Source organism: Alternaria ventricosa (assembly GCF_023758065.1).
Source record: "Alternaria ventricosa strain BMP 2768 chromosome Unknown scaffold_7, whole genome shotgun sequence".
Classification (NCBI taxonomy): Eukaryota; Fungi; Ascomycota; class Dothideomycetes; order Pleosporales; family Pleosporaceae; genus Alternaria; species Alternaria ventricosa.
This window is the reverse complement of record NW_026055687.1, coordinates 595,663-609,172: the sequence shown is the minus strand read 5'-3', so window position 1 is coordinate 609,172 and position 13,510 is coordinate 595,663. Positions and strand designations below refer to the sequence as shown.

At 52.3% G+C, this 13,510-nt stretch overlaps 4 protein-coding genes across 4 annotated transcripts; 1 reads left to right on the top strand and 3 right to left on the bottom strand.

Moving 5' to 3' along the window:
- Positions 1 to 1,252: 1,252 nt before the first annotated feature.
- On the bottom strand, positions 1,253 to 2,149 carry J4E93_004955 (uncharacterized protein; the record flags this gene model as incomplete). Its single annotated transcript, XM_049342879.1, has 1 exon — positions 1,253 to 2,149. One exon carries the CDS (start codon positions 2,147 to 2,149, stop codon positions 1,253 to 1,255), a length of 897 nt encoding a protein of 298 aa, XP_049199879.1.
- A 5,168-nt stretch (positions 2,150 to 7,317) lies between these two features.
- J4E93_004954 (uncharacterized protein) lies at positions 7,318 to 9,377 on the top strand (the record flags this gene model as incomplete). The annotated part of the gene is made up of 6 exons (XM_049342878.1): positions 7,318 to 7,404; positions 7,456 to 7,677; positions 7,730 to 8,062; positions 8,109 to 8,509; positions 8,561 to 8,928; positions 8,977 to 9,377. 6 exons carry the CDS (start codon positions 7,318 to 7,320, stop codon positions 9,375 to 9,377), a joined length of 1,812 nt encoding a protein of 603 aa, XP_049199878.1.
- A 254-nt stretch (positions 9,378 to 9,631) lies between these two features.
- Positions 9,632 to 10,195, bottom strand: J4E93_004953 (uncharacterized protein; the record flags this gene model as incomplete). The annotated part of the gene is made up of 2 exons (XM_049342877.1): positions 9,632 to 10,059; positions 10,114 to 10,195. The coding sequence occupies 2 exons, from the start codon at positions 10,193 to 10,195 to the stop codon at positions 9,632 to 9,634; spliced, it is 510 nt and encodes a 169-aa protein (XP_049199877.1).
- A 2,246-nt stretch (positions 10,196 to 12,441) lies between these two features.
- J4E93_004952 (uncharacterized protein) lies at positions 12,442 to 13,242 on the bottom strand (the record flags this gene model as incomplete). Its single annotated transcript, XM_049342876.1, has 1 exon — positions 12,442 to 13,242. One exon carries the CDS (start codon positions 13,240 to 13,242, stop codon positions 12,442 to 12,444), a length of 801 nt encoding a protein of 266 aa, XP_049199876.1.
- Positions 13,243 to 13,510: the final 268 nt, after the last annotated feature.

Sequence of the window (13,510 nt, the reverse complement as noted above, 5' to 3'; positions counted from 1 at the left end):
ACCCAACCACCTTCGGTATTTACCCCAAGAAGGATGCTGCTGATGCACCATACACACTCTCCGAGTCTGCGCTCCGAAAAGCCCTCTTCATCCCACCTAGCTTCACCTACGGCGCGAAGCGCCCAGTGATCTTTGTACCCGGAACTGGTGCCTACGGAGGCACAAACTTTGCCAGCAACCTCAGGAAGTTATTGAATGGCAAGAGCTATGCTGACCCTGTATGGCTCAACATCCCCGGTGCTATGCTTGCGGACGCGCAAACCAACTCTGAATACATTGCCTACGCCATCAACTACATCAGCGCGGTCTCACGCACGAACAAGGAGAACATCGCCGTCATCTCTTGGTCTCAGGGTGGTCTGGATACACAGTGGGTGTTGAAGTACTGGCCATCAACCCGCAAGGTCGTCAAGGACTTCCTGCCCGTGTCCCCAGACTTCAAGGGTACCGTAATCGCGAACGCTATCTGCTTGACACCCAACAGCGATATCGCGCTCCTTCCCTGCGACCCCTCTGTTATCCAGCAAGAGGCTACCTCCGATTACATTGCATCGCTCAGGCGTGATGGAGGCGACAGCGCATACGTACCCACTACGACCTTTTACTCCGGCCTCTTTGATGAGGTTGTGGAGCCTCAACAAGGCACTATCGCATCCGCGTTCATCAATGACGCGCGCAATGTTGGTGTCTCCAACAACGAGGTACAGAAAGTGTGCTTTGGACAGCTTGGCGGCTCCCTCTATGGCCATGCCGGCGTTCTGTTCAACCCTCTAACCTACGCGCTTATCGTGGATGCGCTTACGCACGATGGACCTGGCAATGTGGATCGCATTGATGTCAAGAGCGTTTGCAGTACCTACGCCGCTCAGGGTCTCGACCTTGACGATGTATTGGCTACCGAGGGGCTCATTCCAGTGGCTGGTGTACTGCTGTTGACGTACCCACAAAAGATGTACGCTGAGCCTGAGTTGAGGGCTTATGCTAGATAGATGCGGCTCACAGATAGTCACGTTCAATATCGCAATCAGTAATACACTTTGTAATTTGCTTCTCTAACCTTTAATAGTCATACTTTGCGTGGAAGCGTGTCCAGGCCGACAGCCCTCCAGTATGAACTCGCACAGAACAGCCTGGAAACGTACTGCCATCGAACCAAGCAATATGTAGGCTCCAATCAAGTGATAAAGTGATTTAGGGAACAAACATCAGTATCCTAATAGCCAGTTCAGCTCGCGTGCCGCTCGAACTTGTCTCACTTCTTCTCCTTCTTCTTCCTCCCTCGCTTGCCAGCCGGTGCAGATTTCGTTGGTGGGTTATAGGACGGTTGAGGGAACGAACTCGTAATGTTCGAATACCCCGGATGATGCGCGAAGGCTGGGAGACCTGGTGGAGTTGTCTGTAGCCCCGGAGGAGTCGGGTAGCTCGGCGCTGGAACGGATATCGCTTGTTGACCTGGTGGCTTCACGATATTACCATCGGGCCCTACTACTCCCACTGCGGTGACGTCTTCTTTAGCGACATCCAGGTCAAGCAAGAACTGCTCCATCGATGTGAGCGTAGTAGGGTTCTTCGCCTTTATAGCTCTGTTGATCTCCAGAATCTTGGCTACCTTCTCTGCTTTCGGAAGACTTTTAAAAGCAGGCATGCTAGCTGCAAGCTGAGCTCGGTCGGTCCAGTCCGGCGTGGCAGCAGTTGTGGGGGGTTGGGGAACGGACTTGGAAATGCCGGCAGGTCTAGTAAGAGTCGCGAGGCCAGGCTGAGTATTGCGACGACGGTTGGAAGTATTTGCGGACTGCGTAGGCTGAGACCGAGGCGCAGTAGGGAAGCTGTGTTGCTTAATCTTGAGCTCTGGCGCCTTGGGCGTCTGGTGTGGCTGGAAGCATTGCGGCTGTGCTGAAGATGGATACCCCGTAGGCTGGTAAGAACCCAGTTGTGGGGAGTACTGCTGGGTAGACTGAGCCGGTGTATACATCTGCGCTGTAGGAGTCGGTGCCGGGGTTGGAAGCTGGGATGGCACTACAGTCCGCTGTTGCCCGACTTGCTGTGCGTAATCCGGAGTAGAATGCTGCTGAAGAGCCGGACGTGGTACGTACGGCAATCCTGGGCCGTTCACAGTATTGTTGAACTGGCCCTGCAGAACTGGCGACATTGTTCCATGTTGATGACTTTGCAGAGAACCCTGAAAGCCAGGTGATGGGTGTTGTAGTCCAAATCCTTGCTGCTGATTGGGAAGCTGACCCTGTCTTCTTGCCCAGAACGTTTCAATTTCTTGGTTCCGGCGTTGGTAGTGCTGGAACTCAGGAATGGTCAAGGTTCCCGAGAGCCCAGGCTCAGTGAACTCGCCGGGCTTTGCGTAAAGTAAGCGAGGGTCAATATTGTGGTCCGTGGGTGGTCTTGCCGTCATCGTGAGAGTTGAAGTTCCTGGTTGATTATCCACAGATGAAGGGGAATAGTTTGGCACTGATGTGCATGTAAGTATCCACAGTTAAGCAAAGAGTTCGGTGTAAAAGAGAGTTCAAAGCCAATGTAGCAGTTGACATTTGGACAGCGTAGAGGAATAGAGGGTGTATATATGACATTACCGAGATTAACGGACGGAATTGTGAACAGTGGGGCTTAGATGTAGGGCTTAAATGGGGTGAAGAGCGTTGTGTTTGCGACGTTGTGGTGGCAAATCCGGTGAAAGTGTGTACATACCTCTCGTGTGCTCGGTCGCAATCTGCATGAGCCGTACATTCTCGTACTTTTTCCATGCTTCACTAGGCTGCGCATTGCGATGCAGCAGCTCGTAGGGTCCCTTTAGCTGCGCCCGCCGGATGAGAAACCTCGCCAGAGGCTGCAGGTTATCCGTGAGTCCGTTAAGCTCGGCTGGGAGGCCTCGGTGCCTACGTTCGATCGCGAAGATGACGCGCTCAAAAAAGAGATCGTCGCCGTCGATAGAGGACTTCTAAATCGAATTAGCACCCGGTGACTGCGAGAGTAAAGAATTGAGGGAACTTACCGGTTGGGAGCTAGATGTCTCGAGCGCTCGCTGGACATACGGCGCGATATCTAGATCGTCACGCAATAAGTGCTTGAAGGCGTAGCGCAGGTAGGGCGTGAGGGTTTGCGCAACCCATTGCGGATAAACGGGGAGCGTCGCGGCGTTCATTCTGGGCTAATCAATGGAAGGGATGAGAAGGAGGTCTGGGCGTTCCAGTGGCTGGGTCATAAATCGTTGCGCGGTTGGTGAGGGGAAATGTGGAAAGCGGCAACGAGGATTTAAGAAAGTGAAATCGCAGAGTATGCGAGACAGTGATTCGAATTCACCACGACAGAACTGCGACAAGGTTGAACAAAGTGAAAGGCAGAGTATGTAAGACAATTTCCCAGCTTCACCGCGAGAATTCGACGACAAGAACCAAGTGCACGAGACAGCTTATCGGCTTCATCGCAAGTTCACCACGACTGCCGTACACCTCAAGTGGGTTAACTTTGCTCCATAGCATGTCGGAAATTCGAGACGAATGATAGAGACGATTGCCTCCGCCGACGAACCGCATCCTGCGCAAGAATAGTGTCGACCATGGTAAAGGATTAGTGCAGCTGATCAGTCGTTGTTGTCGAGGTGTTGCCAGGAACCATTCGAAGTAGTCTCATAACCGGGTAGAGCGCAGCGGAGGCTCAGCGGAAAAATAAGACCGGGGAATAGCTCGTACAATGCTTCACATGCAGCAAGCAGGTGCAGCGCTGCGTCTATAGTAGAAGCTATCGAGTGTCTGAGTTGGCTGAAGTGATTTGAGATGATGGTGGTTGAGGATTGGCAAGCGCAGTCGCGTTCACATACGGTAGGGGCGCGTTACCTAGGTAGTGACGCGACTAACAAAAGCGGGGCGATGACGCAATCACTATCATCCGCCTGCCGCCAAATTCGCACCTCATCAACGCTCATTGACATTTTCAGTACGGATCTCTTGGGCCAAATACCTGGCTCTTACTCGTCGTATCTCGCAGCTTTACATGCTGACAGGTTGTCTCAGACCCCACGGAGAAGCCAAGGCACCAACACGGCGCAGCGCAACTCGAACGAATAATATACACATAAATACGTCCTTCTTCTTGGCTACCATCCATCGCATCCAGCGAGTACTCGTCCACTGCGTAAGCTTTCAGTGTGGGCAGATCAACAGTGCCCGTATAGGGAAGAACATCGTATGGCTGCATGGCTACTTTTCCTCTCGACAAGAGAGAGCCATATCAGCACAGCTATGCCCAAAGACTCGGCTACCTGTGTCTTGACCCGTCTTTGTCAGACCGGGTCATTCGTAGGATTATCGTCACTCTGACCGAGCGGCGAGGAGAACCAATGGATGACGGCGTGGGGCGGAATCGACTATCACTTTTTTTTTAGACAGCCACTGACAGGCAGACGCGACACTTCACCGGCCACGCCATATTCCTTGACCATCTCATGAGGATAAGCTGAGAAGGAAATCGATATTTGGCCACAGTTCGGGCCCTCCACGAAGGCAAGAAAGACACTTAATTGGTACCAGCTATGCAGAGAGAGAAAGTTGAGTGAGACACCCAGTGTATAGTTATATACGCGTACATGTACTCTCAACTGCGATTTCACTCCAAAATCACTTGAATAATCCGCCCCAATCTCGTTTCCCATAAAGTGACGACTCTGACTCCCATTCCCTCGACTCTTCTCAGCACCTCCCAAACAACCACCGAGTACACCAACCTACTTACTCTCGAAACACCAGGTCAATATGAAGTTCGCTCTATTCATCAGCACCTTGCTGTATACTGCCACTGTTCTCGCCGCTCCCGGAGCTGTGCGCCTCCCCAAACCTTGCTTCTGATAACTTCATTGACACTATACTACCAGGTCTCTCTCAAGCGCTCCTTCAAGACGATCGCAGTCCGCGACAACGATAACGTCGAGGGCACTGTGCAAGTTGCCTGTATCGAGTGTCCATGTGGAGTAAGTCTCCTCGTCGTTGGCCTTTTCCTCTGCAAGGGCGGCGCATGGAGTATTATCAAGATTCACTAACGGCGCCTCCAGGGCTTTACTGGCGCTTGTGAATGCGTCTCGGGGGGATGCTGCTGTGATGATGACGGCCATGTCGAGGTGCCTGAGGGTGGCTGGAAGGCTTAGACAACGGCCATGGTCAGCGCCCTCGCAATCGTTGTCCGGTCTTTGGTCTAGCTGTCATCTCTTTCAAGATGGCCTCAGGCAGTATTCCGTCTTGGAAATGTTCGTGGGCACCGCTGTTTGTATCGCCCCACTGTTACGAGACGAGTGGACAAAGAAAGTAGAAACATCTCCTTGATTGAGTCTCAGGCATTGTCACTGCCTAGTCATATAACTTGAGACATATATCCATGATCCTTAAATCTTGTCGTTTGCCGTGAAGTCGTGCATCCATCCCTTACATATCCACCTGCTTGCACCCCAGAAGACCTCACTCAGGGTGCGTCCATTCCGGTCGTGTGTGTGGGGAAGCCCCTTAAGCACGAGGCCAAGTGCAGTTCTGCTTGAGACAGCAGCCGTTGACGACACATGTGCAGCCACCGAAGAAACCCTAGAGACATGTTCATCAGCCAGGTACAGTATTGTTCGTTCTGCGATAGCTAGCAGAGGAGATAACTTACGTCGCATGGACATTCGACACAGGCCGTGAGAGTACCGGCGACTGCGGCATCGCCGCCATCGACGGCAGTGTCGGCCTCGATGAAGGAGCGCTTGAGGGAGATCTTTGGGAAGTGATGGTCAGTACAGTCTCAAATAGAATGGCGGCGCATAGAGGTAAAGCTTACAGCTCCGGGAGCGGCCATGGTGATTCCGAAGAGAAGAGTGGCGATGATGGTGGTAGCCTTCATGTTTGCGACTTGGTGCTTGGTTGCTGAGGTATGGAGATTGCTGTTCTGAAATTGCTGGAAATCTTGAAGCAGTTGATGGTTGTGAGCGAAGATAAGGTGAGGATCTTTAGAAAGGAGAAGAAACGGGGTATTATATGCTGTGTGCGAGATCCAGAATGCGGGTAGCTAGCGTAGAAACTTCACACAGCAAGCACGCCCGCCTTGAGCTTGTTGAGCTTGGGCTTTAAAGTCTCCTAGACCGCGAGTGACTGTCATTCTCACCCGGCAGGAGATTAATGTGCTCACGGCAGGAGGCGACCGGGGGATTGCGCCTTCCACACTGCGTCGGCCTGCCGGCATCGCTGTTGGAAAGGCCGGCCTGGAGCCGTCACCGTAGTCTTTACCGTACCGAGTCCATGATCGAGACTCCCTCATTTGCCATATAGACCCGCTCGAGGAACGACTTCAAGGATGCTCTAAGAGTTCATGTGATTTCCAAGCTCTTACCGAGTCCTTCCGACTGTGCCTGCTCCGAAATTGTGAATTAGTTCAACATATGTGTCTTGAGCTGATCCCAAAGTCATCCCCCTTGACTTCGGCAAAGACGTTTACGAGACTGATACACAACAAAGTGGGTAATGCACTCGACTAGCGCGACCTTACGTAGATACTATGCGCCAGACGAACCCGACGTAATTCAAGACAAACGAAATGAGTTCTGCATACGAGAGTACACAGAGAGCGTTGGACTCGACAAGAACCCGACTCAATAAAACATGTTTAACAAAGCAAACTAATAAAGGGGGTCCGGGAGCAAGTAGTTCGGATTGGGTAGCTTGTCAGCTTTGGACAGGGCGTTGTATGGAGATGAACATAGTGTCAGTCGATTGAATCTTAGAGGGAGGAAGGATCACGCAGTTGAGTTCTTGTTCGCTGCAGATTCAAGTCGAGTAGAAAGTAAAGGGAGTGGCGTGGTGGTTGCGACTGACTGCCCAGGTGCACAGGTGTCAACGCGTGCCGCGTGCACAAAGGAAGCCGTCCACGGGTCCAGGGTCGTTTCGTTACCACATGGGCAAACTTCGCGCTCTCATTGACTGCTCTCAGATACCTCTGCATGGCCACGCCCAATGCACTCGTTAAACGGCGTGTCTTCTCCATGCAGCAAAAACGTCTGGACGGTCTAGCTTCTGCGCTGCAGGGTCCCACACCTGATAGCTTCACGTCGACGTCATCATGCCGAAACCGCGACGCGCAACGCCCTTCTCAACAGGCTGTCGCGGCCAGCAAGGACGATAGAGTACCTTCAATATGAGGCTATGATTTCTACGAAACTAACGTTCTAGCCTGTGCTAACATTATATGCCTCTCTGGACCAAGTCGGCGACCTCCGCGCTGCCCGCATTCCAGCGATCACCCAGTCATCTCTCGAGAGTTGCGCGCATCGCTTGCGGCACACTTATCGCAAACATGTCGACTGATACAAAGCAGCAGAAGGACGCCAAGTTCGGCCATCTGCCTTTGTCAACATCTGGACCACAGGAGACCAGCCTGACTGTACGATATGCACACCCACTCTAGTAGCTATACGACTAACATACTGTTCAGGGCAATGCGCTTCTACGAACGCCCTACTTCAACAAGGGCTCAGCCTTCACCAAAGAAGAGCGCGACGCCTTCAAGCTCCATGGCCTCCTTCCCACCAACGTCCAGACCCTCGACGAGCAGGTCAAGCGCGCATATGCCCAGTACTGCTCCCGACCGAGCGACCTTGCCAAGAACACCTTCATGACGAGTCTGAAGGAGCAGAATGAAGTGTTATACTACAGGGTATGCGACGGTTCATGGGCCGGTCATGGCATGGCATGGCTGACGACTGCAGCTTATCCTTGACCACCTCAAGGAGATGTTTTCGGTCATCTATACCCCCACCGAAGGCGAGGCGATTGCCGACTACTCCAAGATCTTCCGGCGACCTGAAGGTTGCTTTCTCAACATCGATGACGCAGACCGCGTCGAGGACGATATCAAGCAGTGGGGAAATCCCGACGATATCGATGTGATAGTCGTGAGCGACGGGCAACAGATACTCGGCATTGGCGATCAGGGCGTAGGGGCTATTCTCATCAGCATAGCGAAGCTCGTCATCTACACTCTATGCGCCGGCATACATCCTTCACGGACGCTGCCTGTAGTCCTTGATTGCGGCACCGATGTTAGTAGAGAATCCCCAACTAGATGCGCATAGCTAACGAACGTAGAACAAAGACCTTCTCGATGACGATCTGTATCTTGGCCTGCGAAAAGAGCGAGTATACGGCGAGCGATACGATGAATTTGTCGACAAGTTCGTAAGGGCTGCGAGAAAACACTACCCCAGGGCCTACATCCACTTCGAGGATTTCGGATTGAACAATGCGCGAAGGATTCTGGATAAATACACACCTGAGATCGCGTGTTTCAACGACGACGTACAAGGCACCGGCTGCGTAACGCTGGCAGCCATCATGGCAGCTTTCAAAGTAAGCGGGACCAGATGGGAAGAAGCTCGCTTTGTCATGTTTGGTTCAGGGTCGGCAGGCATGGGTATTGCGGACCAGATCCAAGATGCCATCGTCCAGAACACCGGAAAGTCGAGGGAAGAAGCCGGACGCCAGATTTGGTATGCTTCTTCACACACTCAGTCGACGAACCCACGCTGACCACAACATAGGTGCGTCGATAAGCCTGGCCTACTTTTACAAGGCAAGAAGGATCAGCTCACCCCAGCTCAGCTTCCGTTTGCGCGAGAGGATAAGGAGTGGGAAGGCAAAGAGCATGGCGATCTCCTGTCCGTCATCAAGGAGGTGAGGCCACACGTTCTCATCGGTACCTCGACCAAGCCAGGGTCTTTCTCAGAAGACGTCGTTCGAGAGATGGCGAAGCACGTCGAGCGCCCTGTCATCTTCCCACTATCGAACCCAACCAAACTCCACGAAGCCAAGCCGCAGGACTTATTCGACTGGACCGATGGCAAAGCGCTGGTGGCGACCGGGTCGCCATTTCCACCAGTTAAGCACAATGGCAAGGAATACGATATTTGTGAGTCCACAATATTCTTTCCGTGATGATGTTACTGACCGCTTCAAGCTGAATGCAACAACTCGGTAACGTTCCCTGGTATCGGCCTCGGCGCTGTCCTCTCTCGAACCCGCCTTATGACCCCCGCTCTCCTCGTCGCCGCCGTCCAAGCCCTTGCCTCAGAGGCCCCCGTTCTGAACAACCGTGGAGCCGGTCTCCTACCAGACGTCGAAGACGTGCGCGAAATCAGCGTCCAAATCGCGAAGAACGTGATAAAGAAGGCAGTGGAAGATGATTTGGCCCAAGAGAAGGGGATACCAAGTGACGATGCAGATCTAGAGGAGTGGATCAGAGAGCAGATGTGGGAAGCAGAATATCGTCCGCTGAAGTTAGTCGAGCACAGCAATGCGACTGCGCATGCAAGGGGAGAAGCAGGCACCGCGAGTGGGCAAAGAGAAGCAAAGCATTAATGGTAACCAGGCATACAGCTCCTGGCTGTACGTAACCAGTCGGATGTGTCGTTTCGCCCCGCTCGTCTCTTACTCAATCATGACATCGAAACACGTACTGTACTTGTTCGCACCGTCAAAATTCCACACCCATACCATCATATGCCGACCCTTCTCCATACACTCTGGCCTATATGGAAACATTAGCAAACGAAACTCCTCCGAGCACATCTCTGTTTTCTCTCAACGACACAGTACCAACGAAAAGAAGAGACTTACAAATGAACCGTCTGCCAATTCCCCTTATCCTGCAGCGCCGGCGGCGCCGTAACCTTCAAATCCGCCGGATACGCAAAGCTCTCCTCGCTAAACCCGTTATCCTGCATAAGATTCTCCTTTGTCAATTCTTTCACATCCACGATTTCCTTTTCTTTGCTACCAGCCCAGTACACCGCGACCCTTCCCGGATCGCCTTTCTCCACGCCCCCGAAGTTACCCCGGCTGTGCCCGTTGCCACCAAACATGAGGGTTATGGGAGAGCCGGCTGCGGCTGTTGCCATTGGGGCTGGCGCAGTATGGTAGGGTGGCTTGCTATCAGGCTCTTGCGGGATCGTGGGAGTAAGGTATTGGGCTGGTGCACGTTGCCTGGGGTGGCAGGCGTGTGTGTCGCCCTTCGAAGCTTGGGCGGGGAGATCCCATAGATCTGTAGGCTTTTGTAAGGGGATATGGTTGGGATAAGGCAGAAAGATATACGTACATTCTATGCCTTCATCCATCCAATTGCCTGGGTTCTGCTTTGCGCGCGGCCAGCCGTGGCATAGGTTTGCGAAAGCTGGCATGCTGTGAGAGGGTCAATCTCCTTCATTCGTACAGGCGATCAAAGAATGGGTACGTACAGCGGGTCAACCGGCGCCTGCGGCGTTACAAGTGCCGCAGCTGCCATGTCGGCTTTTATACCAGTGTTGTTGTGGTTGGTGCAATGCAGCCATGAGTGTGCGGAGGCTGTGGTGAACAGCGTTACTGCTGTGGTTAGGATGGTCAGCTTCATGGTTTTTGGGGTAGGGAGTATTCGGCGAAATTGGCGATATCGAAGGGAGGCCCTGGTACTACGTAGATATGTTGCTCGAGCTTTGAAGCGTGTGGCATTGAAATGCAGCTGTATAACGAAAACTTATTGAATCCTTGTTTTGTGTTCGTGAACACCGTATTGAAGGGGACATAGGTGATTGTAGAGACCATAACTGCAGTATTGACAATATACGTATGGCCATTGTTGGTCATGAAATTGGTCAAAGGATATACATCACAACAGCATCGTGCGTGGAGCTGCATGGGCAGATGGACATTGAAGGAAATGACACTGATGAAAGATACGTCAGGGAAAGGCTAGTCGGACACTCAATGTTTCGCTGGCAGCATATTGCACCGTCAAACGTGAGTAATCCAAACGACAATCATTAATCACATGAGCCGCCCGTTGACGCCAAACCCCGAACAACAGAAACCCCTGTCATACGCTTTATAACATGATCCTCCTAATCTTACAATTCTCTCTTTCCACTTCAGGCCTCGGTTCCTTCAAAACTGCACTGTGTTCACATCTTCATACTCCAAACTCGTGTCCTTCACGCCGCCAGCAGCCATCACAGTCTGTTTCCCCAGCGACAGCAATGTCTTTCCAACAATCCTCTTGACAATAAACCAAGTAATAGAGCTCAACCCCACAGTCCAGTCTTTATAGAAGCGCAAAACATGCATGACGTACATGTGCACAAAATTGTCATTGACCTCTTCGCCAGACATAGCTTCGTATGCAGCCTGTGCGACACGCATCATAAGCCGAGAAGCGATCTGGAAGCACAAAGTCTCAAGTGCAAATGCACCCCACCTCTTCAATAGCCGTGGTCCTGTGTCTCCCAACGCCTCGCGGAATGTGCGTCGGGGTTGGTATGTCGACTCGCGGTACGTGGTGTGTAAGCGTACTCTTCTGGGTCGGTCGCTGGAATCTATCGCGCTTGGAAACCATGTTGATGGTAAGAAGAGGGTTAATCCGGGGAAGGTGATGTTGATTGGGCCGATTGTTGCTGGCGCTTTGTGCTGGACAAGAGGTTCGCCGGGGACAATTGAGAAGGTGGATGAGCGACGGTAAAGACCTTCTTCTGAATCATCCTCATGGGTGTTTCCTTGCAATGTGCATTTCTCTGGGGTGAGCATCATGTGCACGTAGGGGATCGCGAAGGTGAGTGCGAGGAGGAAGGGTAGGTGAACGGTGATTTCGAAGAGGAATAGGGTGACGATTACGGCTACTAGGATGTGGAGCTAATACTGGTTAGCTGGGCAACTCTAAAGGTTTTGGTTGCGGAAAAGCTTCTTACCGAATACGATTTGAGGCACCGAAACAGATATTGTTGGCTGTCTTCGAACGCGCTTTCGCACTGCGACATTGAGGTCAGAGATTCGCTCCTTTGTCCCCAGCCCCGACTTGTGCTCGATGTGGTCTGGCTCGATGAATCGTCGGTGTCATAGCAACATGGTTGATCTAAGATCCGAGAATGGCTGATGCTTCCTAGTCTTTGCTGGCTTGCGCTCATCTGGCCGGGTGCGTAATTATGCGGTTGTAACGGCATGTTTCTGGATTCTTCGCAGCTATCGCGATAGGTTTCGGTGGTTTAGGGAAGATGTTGAAGCTGTGCAGCCCGGGGCAGATGTGCTTGCGATGTTTGTTTGGAGTAGGGTAGGAGGCGGACAAAGAATGACTTTCAACGTCTCCAGATCTGAAAGACCGCACACAACAATGCAGACTGACGATAATGGCTCAAAGAAATGCGCTCTGCGTTCTGGAAAGATTCATGCGTGCACGTGTTGCTCAAACATGGGTTTGATGGATGTGTAGGCATGGTATGGCAACGCAGTTTCGTATGGCTGAGATTGGGTCTGGCGATACAAGCAGTGAAGGCGTGGACTATTATATGGGTATATAGAAGGATGTACGAAAATGTTGGAGGAAACGCTAACATCGCCGTCGCTCGCTCGTAAAGTCCGTCGCCGTTCGCCATTACCATGTTTCCCGCACACAATTCCGCCATTAAACGCTTTCCCGCGCCTCGGTCTCCCATATCAGAAACTGTACATTATGTTCGTAATCCTCATGGTTGTAGTAGTGACCACCAATAGCGTGATCCAACAATTCCCTCGCGAAGTAATCGTCTTGTCGTCTTATGAATTTGCAGAACTCTGCGTACTCCCTCCCCAGTACAAATTGAACAAAGCATTCATTCATGACGAATTTGGTGGCATGCGCAATTTCCTCGATATCTTTCATAGATGGGCTGACGACTTGAGACAAGAAGGACGAGATCGCCGCAGTTGTTGCGGAGCCGCTCAGGGATGCAAGATAGGCGAAGACAGTCGTGATGCCGCGCTCCCCGAACGATGATCGTATCCGGTCTTCGCGGTCTTGGCTCGTTCGGATTTCAGCCAGTACGATCAGAGTCCTGCTCCCCAGGCGTTCCACATCGATGTGATATGAGCTCTTTTTCTTGCAATCCGGACCGTTCCGCGCATGTGCGTTCACCCCCGCATCGTGAAAGTCGATTTTGAGGGCCGGGGTTGCGTTATTCGCTATCAGATGCCGGTTGAGGTAAGCCACAAAGTGGTTGCGCAGACTATGCGTGGCCGTGGGGACTTTTTCGGATAGCACGGCAACTGCGAAGTCGTCTGTAGGGTTCGAGATGGTGGGAATGAAGGCTCGAGCTAGGTCCGTGCCCAAGCGATGCGCTAGTCGGTCGTCGCCAAATACATATTTCTGGTAGTCCTTGAGGGAAAACGGAAATGCCGTCTCGTCGCGGCCGACGATGTTGTGCAGCGAGAAGACATCCTGAACCATTGAGACTCGAGGGATGCGAGACCCTTAAAGATGGAATTTCGTGGGTCAAAGAGAGTGCGCGAGCATTTTGAGGTCCGCTGGCCGTGTAGTTAGCGGCGACCACCGTCTGGATTTCGACCTGCCAAGAACGGGGCTGTGTAAATGTCACTCTTCTCGAAACCGCCCGTCTTTGACTAAAATGCCGCACAACACGTCATACGCCAGCCTCTCCGATGGACTTGGATTTATGGTAGGTTGAAGATACATGGTGATATCCGGATCAGTGCAG